This window comes from Drosophila serrata, unplaced genomic scaffold (assembly GCF_035046125.1).
Source record: "Drosophila serrata isolate PLE 108 unplaced genomic scaffold, ASM3504612v1 contig_275, whole genome shotgun sequence".
Lineage (NCBI taxonomy): Eukaryota > Metazoa > Arthropoda > Insecta > Diptera > Drosophilidae > Drosophila > Drosophila serrata.
In genome coordinates this window covers 1617206-1634940 of record NW_028257173.1, presented here as the reverse complement: position 1 = coordinate 1634940, position 17735 = coordinate 1617206, and the positions used below count along the sequence as shown (strand labels likewise).

The window sequence follows — 17735 nt, the reverse complement described above, 5'->3', positions numbered from 1 at the left end:
ATTTCGACTTTCTCGTCAAATATCGATAAGGTATAGAAATGTTTATTTACCACCTCCAGCCTTGATCACTTCACAGTATTTGTCCAATATAAAACCCATTAATTTACGCCTCTCATATTTTGTAATAAAAACTTTAATACTTGGATACCAGTTAAAATCTAATTTGGAAAACGTTGTCATTTGTATTGCAGCAAAAGAACAGAACAGAGGGGCTCAGCTTAGGGCGCAAGTCACCTCCTAGGGGATAAGCTTTATGCCCAGAGTTGGTTAAATGCTCCGCGATGCAAGTGAATCAGTTGGAAGGGAGTAGGGGTGATGACGACGACTCAATGACAGCCTTTGGTAAATGGTTATCCCGTCTAGGCACGGTTCGTATCCGACAGGACTCGTACGATGCATCCCACTCCTCCCTTGGCGAACGCCTTCTCGTGCCACTGCAGCAGGTGGCCGCTGGAACCCTCCGAAGGGATTTCGAATCCTCGGTATATGTACTTCATTAGCACGTCGATAAGGTCGTTCTGGTCCACGGTATCAATGGCCTGGTCGATCTGTGTCGATTTAATGGACAGCAATACCCGCAGGGTTATGTTCAGGGCGTTGTCCTAAAAAAGACAGGAGAGTTATTACAAATATGGCACATCAACCGCTCGGATGCAGTGCTCTACCTTCACATTCTGGTTCTTGCAACGCAGTGGAGCATTCTGCAGGGCACTGAGCAACGCCTCCACGGATTTTCCCTGCGTCAGCAGCGTCGTAATCTCGCTCTCGTCCGGTCCCGCGGCGGCGCTATCTACGCCGTCATCCTCCCGGAAGTTGTCCTCGTTGTACTGGTCCACATCGATCTTGCGGAACGCGCTGCTTGACGTGTTTTTGGCCATGTTTTTGATCGCCTTTCAAGCCTTTTTCTTGTTTCCAAAAAAATATGAATCACGAAGAAGAATGAATCCGGCAAACAGATGTCCAACAGTGTGACCGGGCGACAAAAAATACCCTCAATCCATTAAAAATACTAAAATAAATAAATAACTATTATAGATATATTTATTTAAGTTATGCCCCCTTCAAATGAATTGCTGATAATTAAACTAATAAATGCATTAAGTTTTTAGCTATTCACCTGATATATTACGAAATTCTACATAAATATGCATACACCTCGAATATATTCACAGTGTCATTTTTATACACTTGCAGGGTACTATATTTTAATTAAAAGTTTGCTACGCTGTGAATTAGCCATTTCCGACCCTATAACTCATATATATTCTTGATCAGCATCAACAGCCGATTCGATCTAGCTATGTCCGGATAAAATTAAAGTTTTCAAAAATTTGGAAAATTTGATAAGAGGTTACATGGGCAAATTTGTCAAAAATTTGAAAATTTTTTAAAATTTTTAAAATATTTAAATTTAGTTTTTCAGATTTCTTAACATGATTACAAATATCATAAGTAAGCTTTCCGAATTAAAATAAGTGCCTTTTTGGCGTAGTTATGATTTTTTTTAACATTAACATGTCGAAAAATTGCCATATAAAAATTTCAATATATATCAATTTAAATAATGCAAATATTTGAAGCTTAGTTATGATTTACAATTCGATCATAAAATACAAGAGCAAACTGCAAGGGTATACAAACTTTGGTGTGCCAAAGTTAATTTTCTTATTTGTTGGTATTTTAATTCTATAATATCATACTATGGTAATTTTCCCCATCAACGGTCACACTGCAGATTGACTTTGTTTTTGTTTCAAGTGAGTCCAGGAATATCGAAAATCATTTAAATTTGGTTAAACCATTTTGTTCCCTCGACAGCATGGCAAAGTTTCTGGGACTCAACCGTGTGAGCAAGCTGTTCCAGATCATCCGCGAGTCCGGAGGCCTGAAGGCGGCGTACCTGAAGCTCTATAGGTAAGCCCCGGAATCTTATATAAGACTGCCTCAAACCGCAAATTAACATTATTTCGCAGGAACGATGATCTGAAGATCGGAACCCTGGTGGGCATCGACAAGTATGGCAACAAGTACTTCGAGAATCCGTACTACTTCTACGGCCGCAATCGCTGGGTCGAGTTCACCCCCCATGTCAATATGGACTACGATGGGTCCCAGATCCCCGCTGAGTGGTACGGCTGGATGCACTACAAGGTTCGGTTCCCTATTAGCTAAAGCCTTACCAAGTGAAACGAACGTTATTATTATTATTTTCGTATAGACCGATCTGCCTCCCATCCGCGATGGTTGCCGTCCCAAGCACAAGTGGATCGCGGATCACAGCGAAAATCTATCCGGCACTAAGGGTAATCGTAATCCAGTCTTAATCGAATCCTAAAAGTACAAACATTCTCTTTTACAGAGGCCTACTACCCATATTCAACAACACCTAACAAAGTGGAGGCCTGGGACCCCAAGGCGAAGAAACAGTAGAGTTGGGATAGCAAATAGTTATTTTTTAAATTCGAAAGGCAAATGGTTACGAAAAAGGAGAGCTCTTTAACGTGCTAATAAATCAAATTTCTTTAATTTGACTTTAAAAACAGTTACAAAGAGGATATGTCTTATCGATGCTTAGTTCGTTATTGATTTTATCATGTCCTACATTTCCTTTTGATATGCATCCCTACTACCATACAGTAGAAATTTAAACGAATTATTAAAATCAAGCTCGCAGTAGTTTGTCAGTTATTTATTTAATCAAAGCTATATAATTACTAGCCGACAGTTACTTGTTATAAACATAATGTATTGTTATTTACAATCGCCCTTGGCGCCTTCTTGGCACGACGTTAAGTAAGAATTCCTTATGAAGTTACAAGCTGGATTTAATCTAGCCAATTAATTGTTAAGCACTGGAATCATATCTTTTTTCCGCTAACATTCCTCCTTTATTGCCATTTTCTGTGCTTTTTTGGCCCTTCGCTTGTACTTCTTTGCCGTATCCGCGCACTTTGTGGTGATGGTGGCTCTGATTACACGCTCCTTGCCTCCGGTTCGGTTCATAACACAGACCACAATGTCGTCCACTTTGCGCTGGTCCAATTGAAGCTTGGCAGGTCTCTCCCGGCCGTAGAATGCCGGCGATGGCTTTCCCGTGAGAGTGTGCGTGGCTAACTCGTCGCTGCTAAAGACAACGCACAGTAGACATCTGGTGGCCACCGGAGCATTTGTGAAGAACACCTCTCCATACTGGTGGGCGGTAATTTCGGTGCCATTCGGTCCTAGTATATACACAGTACTGCCATCCTCCTTTCGTACTCGCTGTGGATACTGGACCAGATTCTCCCGTTCGTTTTCGGAGGCGTTGTCGGGGAGATGCGACTCCGCGGAGCTAGTGGACATATTGCGGGGCCTCTTAGACGGCGGTGCAGGCACCTCCTCGTAATCATTATCGTAGCGCTGGTTGAGGGTCTTCAACATCGAGGTGAGTCGTCCAAAGAGCTGTTCATAGTGATGCTGGCTCTTTTGAATTTTCGCCACCTTCTGCTTGAAGGCATCATCAACGGGCGGAAGAGGTTCTATCTGCGGTTCTATGTTCTTAATCTCCCCAGATGGTGTTGCTATGGCCACCAATTGGGCGTTAATGATGCGGCGTTTGGGAGGGGAACTCCGGCGAGCTTCTCTTCGGGCAACTTTCATAGGGACCTGTTGCACTGGAGGAGGCTGCATCAGTGCTTGTAACTGTCCCAATGGCCTCGAGCTCCTCTGTCGCAATGTGGCCTGCTGGTTGGCCACTTCGTGATTAATGTAGTTCTCGATATCCATCTCCTCCTGCTTCATAATAGGACGCGAGAGCAGGCGGTAATAGTACGGCACAAAGTTCGGAGCAAATTGGCTTAGATACTGGTGATACGGATGCGAGAACTGAACGGACGGCACAACGGCTGTTTGTGGATGAAAGTATAAGGCTGGCGGTGAGTGTGTGTGGTGCTCCGAGCTGTGGATGACTGACATGCTAATTCCCGGTGCCTCGCTATTTGTAAGGTTAGAGTCCCGAAGGAACGGGCGGAATCCGGCGGCCATTGTCTTTGCGGATTTAGCACCAGGTAACGAAAAGGTTTACGTCTGCTCAAAAGTGCAGCTGCAACGGACTTCTAGTGTAATCTTGCGAATAATTTGTTCGCTGAAATTTTTTCTGAATTATGTTTTTACGGCCTCGGATTAACGGTTATTCCCTGCACCAGATGGCAATCCTACCTGTACTTCATTTAGAGTTGCCAAGGTCGCCAAAGCAATACTGTACTGTCATGGCTCAGTGGAAAGTTATAACGGCTTATTTAAACAAAAACTATGCAATTATTAAACTCAGATTACCTAAATTCTTATATTTGTATAACTCTAAAATCAATAAGGGCAAGTTTTCTGAGGAAATTTGTATTATAATAAATATTTATATTGACATTAGAAATTAAAAAAAAAAAATCCTCCTCAACTTTACAAAATTTTTTACCTGACTTGTATTATTAAATTCTCGTTCGAATTTAAGGGTGTCTTTCCGATCAGAGAGTGCATATATATGTGTATTCCAAAAGGATTTGTACCTATTCCAATATAATGAAATTCCAATGGACTACCTTGAGTCCTGAAAACCGGTTATTTAAAAAAAAACAACCATTGTCTATTTGGGTTCTTGGAATTAGGAAAGTGATTTAAAAATACATACAGCTGTATTTTCAGTATAACATCGAATTTTCAATATTAATGATATCGGATAAAGTTCTGATTTAAAAAAATAAACAATAAAAACATGACAAATTGTCCCGTAAATGTTAAAATATCGGATTCTTAAAAATATGCATATTATATAAATAAGCACAGTTACCCACTGGATTAATATTTTGGCTTGCTATATAAATATGTAAATATATATATACATATATATTAGGGTGCTACATTAACCTTAATTAACAGTAAAATATAATTATTTATACAATTTTTTAAAATTATAAATAATAAACAGAACAAAGTACTAGATTTGATATTATAGTATAATAGTTGGGACTAATTTTTAAAATATTGTATCTTTTAGTGCTTGTAAAAATCTTGTTTTCACTTATTTTGTCTTAAGATACATATTACACTATTAGGAAAGTTTATCGGAAAATATTTAGTGTGCCAAATAAATGAGCATATCCTATATTTAATTTATTTTTCTGAAAAAGTCTAAAAGAATCGTGCTTTTTAAGATAACTAATAATTTAAAAAGATTTACCAATAAATTTTACCTTCACAAAGCTAGTCATTGGTATAAGCGGTAATAACCATTTTCAGCCATCAACCGATAGTTCACCCCACCGCAGAGTTTTCGCATTACGTACTGCACTAAAATAAAAGGACTCAGTATATATTGTTTCTACAAGTCGGAATACTTGTCCTAACTTATTTCTTTTACCATTCTAGCAATAAATGTTATTAAAAATAATTATTTCGAAAAACGAGCCAGCTGCCGATAGTTCATGATTCCTCGCGCCACTCGACTACCCTGCGCCTAGCATCAGCCACACACACACAAACACAATATTCTGGTTCCCGCGCGAAACCCGTGCGAAAAGGTGGAAATAGAAATGGAATAAAGCGGAGGGTCGGACAGCTGGGCTAGTTGGAAAATATACCTAGTTCTTGCTCCGAAACAGGATTGCAGGATATCGCTTACCTGGAAAACAATAGAGAGAGCAGAGCAGAACCCAAACACACACACTGCGTCCCTTGCACATGCAAGCATTTTGACCGCCGGTGTGTGCGTGCAAGGAGCGTCCGTGTGGCTGGAATCCCTTGTTGTCTCCCTTTCGCAAGGAAATATAGGGATCGGATCGGATCGGATCGTAGGAAAACCACCCCTACTGCGATCGCATGCAGGCCGCTTTTCGCATTCTGCCGCCAATTTCCACCAGCCCTGAGCTCAGTTGACGCCGATCCATCGCGCAAACGACATGGACAATGTAAGTTAGCGGCGCAGAGTTGACTGCAAAAGCCACAATCTAAATTAATTCCCTTGTCTCTACAGCAATATCCACGCATTCTGGAGGCCAATTCTCGCGAGGAGTCCAAATGGCGCGCCAGGCCGATGTACCTGAATGCCTGGTCTCAGACCTCCAGCGAGGACTTTGAATTGGTGCGCTCTTTGGTCGCGGATCCAACTGTGGAGGCCGAAAACCGAGCTCTGCGTGATAAGGTGCGCTATTTGGAGGCCAAGCTGCAGGAACACACGGATCTCTTGTCACAGATACACGCAACATCAGCCAGGATGCAGCAGGCATACTCCTTGCGGGGAGAATCCGTTCCACCGACCCCGCCCACAGTCCAGAGTCACCATATTCTGACCCCTCCCAACTCGGTTATATGTGCGCCCGTCCAGAATACACAGCAGCCAAGGGCCGAGATCCTAGACTACAAAATCATATCGGCCTCTGACGACGCAGACGCCATAGAGATTCGACTGGCAGCAGAGAGTTTGAACAGTTTGAGCACCTCCGCAGACTCCGACCGCCTGGAGATATGTCTGGGCGAGGAGCAGCACCATCATCAGCAGCAGCCAGCTTCCCATCAGTACATGATAGGCAAGGGGATCAAGAGGGAAGAGGAGGACTCTCCGAACCAGCCCCTGCAGTTCATCAAGCGACGAAAGCTGCAGGAGATTCAGATGTCCGAGCCGCACGAGGAAAGCGTCTTGCGCCAGAACGGCGGCAACAAGATGCCCTCTAAATCACCGGGCCATGCTAAGGTCCGGCACGGCAGCCTCAACGATCTCAGCAAAGGCGGGCAGCCCAAGGACAACGTTATGGTGTCTATTGGCCCAAACAATACCTGTGTACCAGCCAGTATCTTCGAGAACATCAACTGGGGAGTCTCATCGCTGGCCACCAGAAAGTTGCTGGTCTCTATTTTCGACCGGGAGACCCTGGGCACACACTCGATGACGGGCAAGCCGTCGCCCGCCTTCAAGGACCAGCAGAAGCCGCTCAAACAGATGCTCGATCCCCTTAAGATCCAGGATATTATCTTTGCTGTGACGCACAAGTGCAATGCCACCGAAAAAGAGGTGCGGAACGCCATCACCACCAAGTGTGCCGATGAAAACAAGATGATGAAGATCCAGAACGGCAAGCGACGGAGTACCGGTCGCAAACACGAAAAGGAGAACATGTTCTAAAACTAAGCAACAGGATTAAATTTTATTTTTAAGATTCACCAAAAAGTAGCGGAGATCAAAGACGAAACAACTCATGAAGATTATAGCCAATAGATATAGGAACCTAACGCTACATCGCAACTGTATTATGTAAAATACATATTCTTGAAGATCTCGAAGATGTCTATACCAATCCATAACCAAATCGCACATGTTTTGTGGTTTTGTTCGCTTCTAATTGGGTTTAAGCGGGTTTCAGTAGGTCGATTTACTTTTATATAATATACTAGCTGTACCCTGCCACGTTTCTCTGTGGCATATTGTGGTTAAGAGGGCACTTCTGAATACATCAATGTTCCGGCAAAATCATCTTCCTGGCATAATGTGAAGAAGGCAGTCAGAGTTGTCGCTGGCGGATTCAGGACTCTTTCTTCCACATTTCTTTCTGTGAAATAGATACGTTGACCATTCTCCAAATGGACTGCCAAGTGAACTAAAGCTGGATAGCGTTCATGAATGGGGAACGAACAAATTCTCCATGCAACCTCGTTGCTGCTTTTGTATCTTCCAGCCTGGTATTGAGATATTTCATCGACAACTCGTACTGCATTGCTGTCCCCATTTTCTGCCTGAACACCAAAAACTGCCATATCGCTGCCTTTATTCACGTACTTGCAGATATATTTAATCGATTTCACGGAATTGCAATATTCTACGTTGATGTGCGCTTTGTATGATTTTGACAATAGTGTTGAGTATGGAACCACCCAACGATTGTCTACCTCAATATCACCAATTCTCATGTTTAAAGTTGCCGAAGTCCCTCCATCTTCAGTTGACCGTCTCCTATACAGAGGATATCCATCGTCCCCTGTTACGGTGTTTTCTGTAAATGCTCGAGGATATCGCTTGGAACACTTCCCGTCTACCATGCATGGTGAACTTCGGTTGAGGGTACCACATGGGCCATTGATCATGTTCTTGATGATAACTGCATGCAAATCTGTATCAACCTCTGCCCGTGGAATCTCAGCGCATATCACATTGTCAATTTCGTCTGGAGTAATTTTATCATGCAGCCAAATCAGTATGTGCGCATGCGGCAATCCTCTCTTCTGCCATTCTACTGAATACATCCAGCACCGCACAGATCCAAAAACTCCATGTTTCACAATGAAATCCATCAGTGACTTGAGCTTTTGTCTGAAAACACGGGCTGTGATGTCATGCCTATCCCTATACGATTGTCCAGGAAATAACAGCTGAACTATCTCGTCCCAAGCTGGATTGCATGTGAAGGTGATAAATAAGTCTGGACGGCCGTAGCAACGAACATATGCCTGGGCATCTTGAGCATATTCATGCATGTGGCTCGGACTACCTATGTATGAGGATGGCAAAATCGTGAGCTTTCCAACGTTGGTTGTATTACGGTCATTCATCACAGCATCCCTCAAATGGATATATTCCTCGGACCGAAGTTTGTTCTGATTCAATCGGAGGAACAGCAAACGTTGTTTCAATTTTTGCATACATATCGACAATGTACTGATGAAACAACTGACGACATTTCAATATATGATTGCAATCGGTCCTCCGAACCATTAACCTGTATGAGTAAAAGTTCATCGCGCAGCCGCGTCTCTCGGATGGAGGCCCGTTCTTCGTCAGTCATATTCGTAATCTTACGTCTTTTTGCTTCTGTATTGCGAATACGACGACCCAATCTCGACTTCTTTGGTGGCATGACTTCGTTTCTTACTGAACCTGAACAAAAAATAAAATTTGTATCTCCAATTTCTTCTTTCAATATGTTTTTAATGTTTGACAGGAAATGCTTTGATTTGCTTGTAGAGGGCGCAGTAGTAGGGGCACGGGGAAACGCTAAAAAATAGATATATTCGCAACCGCAGATAAGCTATCAACATCAAAAGTAGTCATTAACCGAGCTGGAACCTCAACGCATGTTGTGTAAAAATTTGGGCATAAACGGTTGAGAACTTTTCAAGTTTCTTCTTTCAATATGTTTTGAATGTTTGACAGGAAATGCTTTGATTCAGCTGGCTGCCTGTAGATGGCGCAGCAGTAGGGGCACTTGGAAACGCTAAAAAAATAGATATATTCGCAACCGCAGATAAGCTATCAACATCAAAAGTAGTCAATAACCGAGCTGGAACCTCAACGCATGTTGTGTAAAAATTTGGGCTTAAACGGTTCAGAACTTTTCGAGTCTATGAAGGATGTAGACACGAACAGAGCATTTTTATATATATAGATTATAATTTAAATCGGATCTTTTTTAAAATCTAATAACTATATAAGTCTGAAAGCTTCAGATCGGACGACTATCTTATATACCTCCCTTAGAACCGAGGGGTTTTTAAAAAATAATTTTATATACTTCCAGAAATTGACATTTTTTATTATAGAATTTCAGATTTAATATAATAATATAATCTATATATGCTATAAATAGCTTCCATAGAAAGAATTGGGAAATTATTAGAAAAAAACTTCTGTTTTTCAGCATATTTGCATATACAGATATGTCCATGTTTAAATATATATTCGAGTTTTGGTTTTAATTATATTGCAAATCTGTTTATATCATATAGCGTTATAGGAACAATCAGTATTAAGAGTTTTTATACTGTAACTATAAAGTTGTAAATAAAATATTGGTACAAATACAGGTAAAAGTAATGAAAATTGGCATTACCTCGTGGTTTTTCAGTATATATATTAAAAATTTATATTTTATTAAATATATCAACCCCGAGAATCAGTTATTTTACAAAATTTACAAAAGTTTTAAAAATGATTAAAATCGAGCAAATAAAACGCAAAATGTTACATAGACATCAAGTTCGTTTTTTGGCTTGTGACTAAAATAGATTACTTTTTAATTGCAAAGTCCAAGAAGATACAAATTTTGGCATGCCAAACTTAGCATCCTTCTTTAAAATTATATTTAGGCAATACAATCAAGTAAAATTAATTAAAATAATATAATAATATAATAGTTGTGATTATATCCTTATGAAAAAGAAGGATTTTGAATTTCTTAGCAAATGGTCACACTTAAGTGGCTTCAGACTCGAGAAATTGGCGATGCCACCTTTTTTAAAACGTATTATAAAAGTTGTTTTTGGAAATTGAACAGCTGTGTTTTGGCGGCACGAATTATGGTTTTTGTGTTATTGACTTAAATTTGTTTATCGAATGGAGTAAAACGACACGTTTGAATGGACAAAGGGTCAGAAAACATCACGCAGTGCTTTCTTCCACAACTGGTCGATAAAATCTTTGAAAATCACCGTTTTGGCCTCTCTGGGAGCCAACCATTAGGTGAGTTCTATACTCCTATTCGCCAAATTACCGGTTTAATTGTAAAATTAACTGAATGCAGAGGAAGAACAGGGACAGTTGTTTTACGACCTCTCGCGGCTTCTGGGTGAAGAGCTGGTGGAACGAGCACTGCATCTCTTAGACAGCTACACCTTCGTTTACTACCGTACTGGAGGAAACCGTCAGCGGTGCGTGGTGGAGCTGTGCAAGGGAACAGAGGTTTTCCGGCTGCTGCCTGACATCAACTACTGCAAGTGCGACTTCTTCCAGAGCCATGTGCTGCAGCTGCCCAGAGGCATCCTCTACCACGATATTCCCAGTTCCCAGGAGCGGCATCTAGCCGGTTGGAGCGAAGAGAGCTGGTCGTCCTACACCTGTCCGCACGTTCTGGCCCTGCGGTTCCACCAGTTGCTAAAGCCCAGAACGGAACAGCACATTAAGCCGGAACAGTTTAGGCAGCTGTGTGGCGATATTTTCCGAGATTAACATGGAGGAGGCATCGCCCTACGGTGACCACAAGTTCGTGGGAAGGTTGGACCACGTCAAGACCTTCAACCAGGCCATCAAGTCTATATGCTTCAATGATGTAAGAACAAGGAAATCCGATGCTTAATGATAAGGGAATCCTCATCAAATTATTTTCTATATTCCCCAGTATGGCATGCTGCAAGTATCGGAGGATGGACTCCGCATCACCGTGGAGCAGGGCAAGTCTATCCAGGCTACGCTCTTCATGCCGCCTGGTGCCTTCAAGGAGTTCTATGTCCAGGACTTCCAGAGCTTCGGCCTAAAGATGAACGTGCTCTCCGAGTGCCTGAATCTATTTGGACCCGCAGACTGCAGTCTGAGGATGATGTACCGGGATCAGGGCGATCCGCTTAAGATTATTCTATACCCATACGACGATGAGGATGTGAGCACCGAGTGCGCCATAAAAACGATGGACTGCGAGGAGCCCATTGACTACGACATGAACCTAAAGGGTTCAGATCTAAATGTTATTTTTGTGCGTGGTCCGAATCTCTCGAAGGTATTCCACGAACTGGAGAAGTCTGCGGAGGAATTCGAGTTTGTCACTTCGCCGGATAAGCCGCACTTTAAGATCACCACCGTGGGGATCATGCAGGCCGTGTTCAGTGTGGAAGTGGCCAAGACTAGTCCCATGATGATGATGTTTAACTGCAAGCAGACGGTGGTCGCCCGCTACAAAAGCCAGCAGATACGCCTAACCAACAAAGCAATGCAGGCGGCCACCAAAGTGGCCATCAAGACGAACTCGATTGGCTTGTTGGAGCTGCACCTGGTGATGCAGGGCGAGGGCCAGGAGGAGATCTTTGTACAGTTTTACATTATACCCTTGCTCAATGCCGAGTAAGTTTAATATTAAGACCAAAATATAGGTTAAAGAATTTTTTTTACTACAATCGAAAAGTGTGTTTTGTTGATTTTCGCTTAGTTTGCGGAAGGTTTATTCACTGATATTGTTAAAATCATATTTGTTTTATAAATTCTAGAGATTGCAAGGTCATAAAGTTATCAGTTGAACTTGAAAGGCCAATAGATAACCTCAAGCATAAGTGAATCCAGAAATTACTGATTTATTTGTTCGCTTAGCTGTCTGGTGTATTTATAAAATATTATATTGACTTTGGTAAACAAAAATAGCAAACTGCCGTTATCAGCGGTGAAAGCGTTGATGCCCCAGCATCTTTCCTACTTTCGATTAGTATTGGCCGAGAGCTAGAGGAGTCCACAGTCAACGCACGGAGAGCAAGAAAATGTTAATTCTGGTGACACTGCTTTCGATCCCGCTGGGCATCTACCTGTACCTCACCTGGCATCACAACTACTGGCGCAGGCGCGGCCTTATCACAGCTCGTCCGCTTAGCGTGCTAGGCACCTATCCCGGCCTGCTGACCCGGAAGAGCAACCTGGTCACCGATGTGCAGAAGATTTACGAGTGAGTTTGCTTTCATTATCAAATTAACTTATAATAATATTTACCTTCACAGTAAATATAAGGATACGCATCGAGCTGTGGGTGTCTTCGTAACCCGTCAGCCGCAAATCCTGGTTCTCGATCCTGAGTTGGCGCACGAAGTGTTGGTCGGAAATTTTCGCTGCTTCAAGGATTCCTTAACTAGCTCTTACATTAAGGATGCCAAATGGGATAAGTATACCCCTCTCAATCCCTTCTGGGCAGCTGGGGAGTCTTGGCGGCGACTCCGAACGGATGCCCAAGCGGGCATATCCGGGCATCGGTTGAAGCAGGGCTATGCCATCTGGGAGCAGGGAGGAAAGATGTTAACTGACTATATGAACAGCCAAATGACGGACCATGGCCAAATCCTGGAAACCAGAGATGTGAGTTTATGATTTTAATGTTAAATGTGAATAAATGTATTATCTGTGCAGCTCTGCTTTCGTTACACGGCCCATGTAATGGCGGACTTTATATGGGGCATTGATGCCGGAACCCTTACGCGACTCACTGAGCAACCCAACAAGTTGCAGCAGATAGCCAGCCGATGGACCAGTTTCGCCTTCTACATGATCTCCATTTTCATGGCCTCCATAGTGGCGCCTTGCTTTCGCCGCCTGTTGCGCTTCCGGTTCTATCCGAAGGAAACGGACGAGTTCTTCTCAAACCTGACCAGGGAGTCCATTGAGATGCGTCTGAAGGGGGGTAGGGATGCAACTCGAACAGATTACCTCTCACATTTGTTGCAACTTCGTGATCAAAAGCAGGCCACTCACGACGAACTGGTGGGTCATGCCCTTACTGTGCTGCTAGATGGATATGATACCAGTGGGGCAGCTCTACTACACGCTCTCTACTATGTGAGGGATTATTGTGCTAACCTTTGGATATATTATAATATTCTTTTTCATTGCCAGTTGTCTGAAGATCCAGGAGCTCAGCAAAAGCTGCGAATGGAAATCCTGGCTGGCTTGGGAACCGACAAGAGTCTTGACTTTGAGAAGTTGTGCTCGTTGCCATATTTGGAGCAAGTGGTTTATGGTTAGTAATTAAAAATTATTTGTTGTAAATATATTTTTATTTACCTTATAGAAAACTGTGATCAGTTTTAATAACACACATCTCATTAAAGAATCCCTTAGGCTAAGCAGTTTGATACCTCAATACACGAAGGTCTGTACACAACGCACGACAATTCAATTAAGTGAAGGCAAAAGGTTGGATGTGGAGGAGGGTGTGACGATCATGATACCCAACTATCAGTTCCATCACGACAAACAATACTTCCCCGAACCCGAGGTGTTCAGACCCGAACGGTTTGACAATGGCGCCTATCAGGAGTTAATGAGGAAGGGTATCTTTCTTCCATTTAGTGATGGTCCTCGCGTTTGCATGGGTGAGTCTTCTAGTAATAATATCTAGTAATAATTTGGACTAATTTGTTTGAAAAATATTTGTATATTTGTTCAGGCATGCGCTTGGCTTTGTTGACTTTAAAATCTGCCCTCGCTAATATTGTCAGCGAGTTTGAGGTGGTCAGGGGCAAAGAACGGTTGGTTCCCAATGAAGACGCTGGCTTCGGGATCGTGCTGCAGGGAAATGTTAATCTGGAATATCGCCGACTTCAGAGATAGACTTTTAACAATCTCTCTTAAACTGTTGTTTATATAATAAATACGAAAAGTACCTATATTACCTATATTGTGGCTACCTTAAAGACTCTCAATTAATTGATAGTCTTTTGATAAGGCACACTTTGTTTGTTATTTGAATAATTTCATTAACTTGTGAAATCATATATAATGTTTAATTTTCTATTTATATTGTATATATAATTTTTTTTTTTTTATATATTTTTTATTTTTCATGTTAAGCTTGTTAAGGCAGAGATGAGCCTGTTGTTCTCCGAGAACCTAACTTACCTCTCCAACAATCAGTTATCAGCAAAGTGTTTGGGTGATTGTGTTATCAATATCGTGTGTTGAATACAAATTAAAAGCTTATAAAACCGGTTCTGCCGGTGTAAAATAAAGATTAAATTGTGAGGGGTCTTGTCAGTGAAGTGCTTCGATGTATATATGTTCCTATATAGTATTTTGATTCCTATGCTTCAATGGAAATTATCAGCTAAATTGGCCGGCAGTTTCCATTCGGACACCGTAAAGATCTGATCGCTTTTAGGAGTAGCCACCATGCTGACTACAGTTGCTTTGGTCTTGGGCTTCGTTCACATCGCCTTTGCTTTGGTTTTTCTCTATCTGACCTGGTACCATAGATACTGGGACAAGCGGGGAGTGTTCACCGCCAAGCCGCTGACCCTTTTGGGCACCTATCCGGGCATCCTGGTGAACAAGAGCCGCAGTCTCATACTTGACGTTCAGGAGGTCTACGAGTAAGTCTTAAATATATAATAAATATGAAACATAGTGTAACTTATTTTGATTCCTAGTAAATACAAGGATAAACATCGAGCAGTGGGCACATTCATCACCCGACAGCCCCAGCTTCTTATCCTCGATCCCGCTCTGGCCCATGAGATTTTGGTGGACAAATTCAGTAACTTCAGGGATACTATAACCAGCAGCTTTGTGGGTCACAACGCAGATGATAAGTATGTGACAGGATCGCCGTTTTTCAGTGCTGGCGAGGATTGGAAGCGAAGGCGCACTGAGAATGTCGGTGGACTCACACCCAACCGGCTAAAATTGGCTTTCACCATCTGGGAGCAGAGCGGTCGGAAGCTAGTGGAGTATATAGAGCGTGCAAGGCGGCAGAAGGGCGATGTCATCGAGACCAGGGATGTGAGTATAACAATAATAAATTAAATACTTCTAAGGTAAAACTAATTAATTTCGGTTCTAGCTTTCTTATCGCTTCACGGCCGACGTCATGGCTGACTTTATATGGGGCATCGATGCGGGCTCGCTCAGCGGTGACGTCGGAAAGATTGGGACTTTCCAGAAGACCTCCACGGATTGGACTGTCTTTGCTTTTAGCTCGATGATCCGTTTCAATAAGACCATGGTGGCCACATTTGTGAGGAAGCTATTCAAGATGCGCTTCTTTCCCAAGGCAACGGATGAGTTCTTTCGGCAATTGACCCAGGATGCCATTAAACTCCGGCAGGGCGGCACTGGAGAGGGTCGCACGGACTACCTGTCCCACCTGCTGCAGCTGCAGGAGCGCGGAAATACCATTCAGGACTCTGTGGGTCATGCTCTTACCGTCCATTTGGATGGATATGAGACCTCTGGCGCTGTGCTCTACCACATGCTCTATACGGTAAGATAATTTCACAATTGTTCAAAATAATAAATTGAACACAAATAATTTATATCAGCTGAGCGAACACCCCGAAGAGCAGGAAAAGTTGCGATCGGAAATTTTAGATGCCTTGGCAAACAATGCGAATATCAGCTACGAGCAAATTAATGCCCTGCCCTATCTGGATCAGTGCGTTAATGGTAAGTGTTTATGGGTCTAGTTTAAAAATTTATTGCACTAATATTTAGATAGTATATTTCATTAAATATTCTTGTATTCTTTCAGAATCACTGCGTTTAACTACGCCAATTGGTTTCTTTATACGTATCTGCACCAAGCCCATTCAGCTTGATTTGGGCAAGGGCAAACATGTGGACTTGGAGCCAGGAACTACGGTAATGGTGCCCGCTTTTCAGTACCACCATGATGAGAATTACTATCCAGAGGCCAGTGAATTTAAACCAGATCGTTTTGAGAACGGAGCTGCAAGTGCCTTTAATAAGCGCGGATGCTTCCTGCCATTCGGTGATGGTCCTCGCATTTGTTTAGGTAAGTTTTATTTTTTAATTTTAACTAGAGATACTCAGCTTCTATTGCGTCATTTAAAAATGTAATTTTTAAGTATCATAGTTAGCTATTAGAATATAATGTATATTTCCTGTAATATCCTTCTCTGCCAGGTATGCGTGTTGGACAGTTAAGTGTTAAGACCGCCATTCTGCATATCCTTTCGAATTACCAGGTGGAGCAGACGAAAAAAGTGCCCATGGGTGCCGACACGGGCATGGGAATATTCCTCAATGGAGATGTCGAACTGAAATTTACAAAATTGCGAAAATAAAACGCGGTGGTTTCTTTTTTTTATTTTTTTTTCTATCTCATTCTTGTTGGTTGTGTTGCCTAAGTGCAGGAGTGCAGATGTTGCTTTTGTGTAAGGATTGCTGTTGGGTTTTCCCTTTTTATATTTTGGCGCAATAGTAATTTGTATATGTGTGTGTGTGTCTGTGTGTGTGTGAATATGCGTTGGTGTGGAGCTTGATAGTGCAAGTGTGTTGGACTTTTGGGGGCAACCGCGGCAAAATTTAATTTAGCGCAAACCGACCGCAGACCAACTGAAACTCCCCCTTTCAGCCGTCTCCCCCTTTTTCGGTACTTTTTAGCTCAAAAATAAAATATATATAGCCAAAATTTTAGACAGAAAATAAATTTGGGAAGTTAACATAAGCAGGATTTTAGTTTAAAAAATTATACTCTGAGTAAGAAAACTACTCTTTCTTATGAGTTTGTTTTGATTTTAAACACGATCCGTAGCTAAGGAAATATCCTTTTGCAATCATTTAAATTACCCATTTTAAATTGTCATTTTATTAATTTATAAATTAAATTATATAAAGTAAATCAAACTTTAAATAGCTAATATTTAAGATTTCGTGGGTAAATTGAAACATATTGACTCCTTTTTAATTCGTTTTATCTTAAATAACTTACCCCGATTAAGACTCTTTTTCAATTGTTACCAGTTAACTTTTGTCAAATTTTTCTGAGTGCATGACTGAGCCTTTACTCTATGCACTTTCATATTGAGCGACCGCGTAAACTGTGGACGACGACGAGGACGAAGGACAAAGGACGACACCGATCCCCAGCCACAATGCCACCGCGTGTGCATGAGTATTGTGTTGCAGGCGCTGGTCATAGCTTTCAATTTTTTTTTATATTTTATTTTATTTTTTTTTGCCTTTATTTACATCCTTTTTATTTGGCCTGTTTTTTGTTTTAGCAACAAGCCACAAAATTTCATTTGAGCTTGCAATATGGCGCATTTAAATTTTGCGCGCTCTTTTCCCGCCTCGCAGCGAATGCATAAAGTTTCCCCATTTTTCTGTTGCTGTCGAAGGGGAAATGATGAAGAATATTCCCTTTGTGGATATGAAATTTAATACGGGCCCCATAAGCTGCCACTGAAGGTTTTATGTGTAAGTCTAAACAAATTGCGGATTGCATGCGAAAATT

General features: G+C 41.9%; 8 protein-coding genes across 8 annotated transcripts; 6 read left to right on the top strand and 2 right to left on the bottom strand.

Moving 5' to 3' along the window:
• Positions 1-117: 117 nt before the first annotated feature.
• On the bottom strand, positions 118-1009 carry Arpc5 (Actin-related protein 2/3 complex, subunit 5). The gene is made up of 2 exons (XM_020953558.2): positions 666-1009; positions 118-602 (listed from the first exon to the last, which is right to left on the bottom strand). The coding sequence occupies exons 1-2, from the start codon at positions 876-878 to the stop codon at positions 360-362; spliced, it is 456 nt and encodes a 151-aa protein (XP_020809217.1). The 5' UTR covers positions 879-1009; the 3' UTR covers positions 118-359.
• Positions 1010-1650: 641 nt separating this feature from the next.
• Positions 1651-2542, top strand: ND-B17.2 (NADH dehydrogenase (ubiquinone) B17.2 subunit). The gene is made up of 5 exons (XM_020953503.2): positions 1651-1757; positions 1819-1914; positions 1974-2151; positions 2219-2303; positions 2360-2542. The coding sequence occupies exons 2-5, from the start codon at positions 1820-1822 to the stop codon at positions 2428-2430; spliced, it is 429 nt and encodes a 142-aa protein (XP_020809162.1). The 5' UTR covers positions 1651-1757; position 1819; the 3' UTR covers positions 2431-2542.
• Positions 2543-2674: 132 nt separating this feature from the next.
• On the bottom strand, positions 2675-4392 carry Elba2 (Early boundary activity 2). The gene has a single exon (XM_020953501.2). The coding sequence runs from the start codon at positions 4021-4023 to the stop codon at positions 2875-2877; it is 1149 nt and encodes a 382-aa protein (XP_020809160.1). The 5' UTR covers positions 4024-4392; the 3' UTR covers positions 2675-2874.
• Positions 4393-5400: 1008 nt separating this feature from the next.
• On the top strand, positions 5401-7334 carry insv (insensitive). The gene is made up of 2 exons (XM_020953535.2): positions 5401-5939; positions 6005-7334. Exons 1-2 carry the CDS (start codon positions 5931-5933, stop codon positions 7148-7150), a joined length of 1155 nt encoding a protein of 384 aa, XP_020809194.2. The 5' UTR covers positions 5401-5930; the 3' UTR covers positions 7151-7334.
• Positions 7335-10259: 2925 nt separating this feature from the next.
• On the top strand, positions 10260-10963 carry Sws1 (SWIM domain containing Srs2 interacting protein 1). The gene is made up of 2 exons (XM_020953553.2): positions 10260-10477; positions 10539-10963. The coding sequence occupies exons 1-2, from the start codon at positions 10375-10377 to the stop codon at positions 10961-10963; spliced, it is 528 nt and encodes a 175-aa protein (XP_020809212.1). The 5' UTR covers positions 10260-10374.
• Rad1 (Radiation insensitive 1) lies at positions 10929-11901 on the top strand. Its single transcript, XM_020953552.2, has 2 exons — positions 10929-11063; positions 11133-11901. Exons 1-2 carry the CDS (start codon positions 10965-10967, stop codon positions 11850-11852), a joined length of 819 nt encoding a protein of 272 aa, XP_020809211.2. The 5' UTR covers positions 10929-10964; the 3' UTR covers positions 11853-11901.
• On the top strand, positions 11176-14153 carry Cyp309a2 (Cytochrome P450 309a2). The gene is made up of 5 exons (XM_086835040.1): positions 11176-12437; positions 12490-12841; positions 12893-13499; positions 13591-13854; positions 13929-14153. The coding sequence occupies exons 1-5, from the start codon at positions 12256-12258 to the stop codon at positions 14090-14092; spliced, it is 1569 nt and encodes a 522-aa protein (XP_086691166.1). The 5' UTR covers positions 11176-12255; the 3' UTR covers positions 14093-14153.
• Positions 14154-14365: 212 nt separating this feature from the next.
• Positions 14366-16565, top strand: Cyp309a1 (Cytochrome P450 309a1). Its single transcript, XM_020953548.2, has 6 exons — positions 14366-14850; positions 14908-15259; positions 15321-15740; positions 15799-15922; positions 16008-16271; positions 16403-16565. Exons 1-6 carry the CDS (start codon positions 14651-14653, stop codon positions 16561-16563), a joined length of 1521 nt encoding a protein of 506 aa, XP_020809207.2. The 5' UTR covers positions 14366-14650; the 3' UTR covers positions 16564-16565.
• The last annotated feature ends 1170 nt before the right edge of the window (positions 16566-17735 follow it).

What these genes read in the sequence shown, in the direction of transcription:
- Arpc5 (XM_020953558.2), bottom strand. Translation starts at nt 878, where the DNA reads ATGGCCAAAAACACGTCAAGCAGCGCGTTCCGCAAGATCGATGTGGAC. An exon ending in GCAAGAACCAGAATGTGAAG is followed by an intron (nt 603 to 665) that starts GTAGAGCACTGC and finishes TGTCTTTTTTAG; the next exon opens with GACAACGCCCTGAACATAAC.
- ND-B17.2 (XM_020953503.2), top strand. Translation starts at nt 1,820, where the DNA reads ATGGCAAAGTTTCTGGGACTCAACCGTGTGAGCAAGCTGTTCCAGATC. An exon ending in GCGTACCTGAAGCTCTATAG is followed by an intron (nt 1,915 to 1,973) that starts GTAAGCCCCGGA and finishes ATTATTTCGCAG; the next exon opens with GAACGATGATCTGAAGATCG. An exon ending in ACGGCTGGATGCACTACAAG is followed by an intron (nt 2,152 to 2,218) that starts GTTCGGTTCCCT and finishes ATTTTCGTATAG; the next exon opens with ACCGATCTGCCTCCCATCCG.
- Elba2 (XM_020953501.2), bottom strand. Translation starts at nt 4,023, where the DNA reads ATGGCCGCCGGATTCCGCCCGTTCCTTCGGGACTCTAACCTTACAAAT.
- Sws1 (XM_020953553.2), top strand. Translation starts at nt 10,375, where the DNA reads ATGGACAAAGGGTCAGAAAACATCACGCAGTGCTTTCTTCCACAACTG. An exon ending in CTCTGGGAGCCAACCATTAG is followed by an intron (nt 10,478 to 10,538) that starts GTGAGTTCTATA and finishes AACTGAATGCAG; the next exon opens with AGGAAGAACAGGGACAGTTG.
- Rad1 (XM_020953552.2), top strand. Translation starts at nt 10,965, where the DNA reads ATGGAGGAGGCATCGCCCTACGGTGACCACAAGTTCGTGGGAAGGTTG. An exon ending in AGTCTATATGCTTCAATGAT is followed by an intron (nt 11,064 to 11,132) that starts GTAAGAACAAGG and finishes TATATTCCCCAG; the next exon opens with TATGGCATGCTGCAAGTATC.
- Cyp309a2 (XM_086835040.1), top strand. Translation starts at nt 12,256, where the DNA reads ATGTTAATTCTGGTGACACTGCTTTCGATCCCGCTGGGCATCTACCTG. An exon ending in GATGTGCAGAAGATTTACGA is followed by an intron (nt 12,438 to 12,489) that starts GTGAGTTTGCTT and finishes TTACCTTCACAG; the next exon opens with TAAATATAAGGATACGCATC. An exon ending in TTTGGAGCAAGTGGTTTATG is followed by an intron (nt 13,500 to 13,590) that starts GTTAGTAATTAA and finishes ATCTCATTAAAG; the next exon opens with AATCCCTTAGGCTAAGCAGT.
- Cyp309a1 (XM_020953548.2), top strand. Translation starts at nt 14,651, where the DNA reads ATGCTGACTACAGTTGCTTTGGTCTTGGGCTTCGTTCACATCGCCTTT. An exon ending in GACGTTCAGGAGGTCTACGA is followed by an intron (nt 14,851 to 14,907) that starts GTAAGTCTTAAA and finishes TTTGATTCCTAG; the next exon opens with TAAATACAAGGATAAACATC. An exon ending in TCTGGATCAGTGCGTTAATG is followed by an intron (nt 15,923 to 16,007) that starts GTAAGTGTTTAT and finishes GTATTCTTTCAG; the next exon opens with AATCACTGCGTTTAACTACG.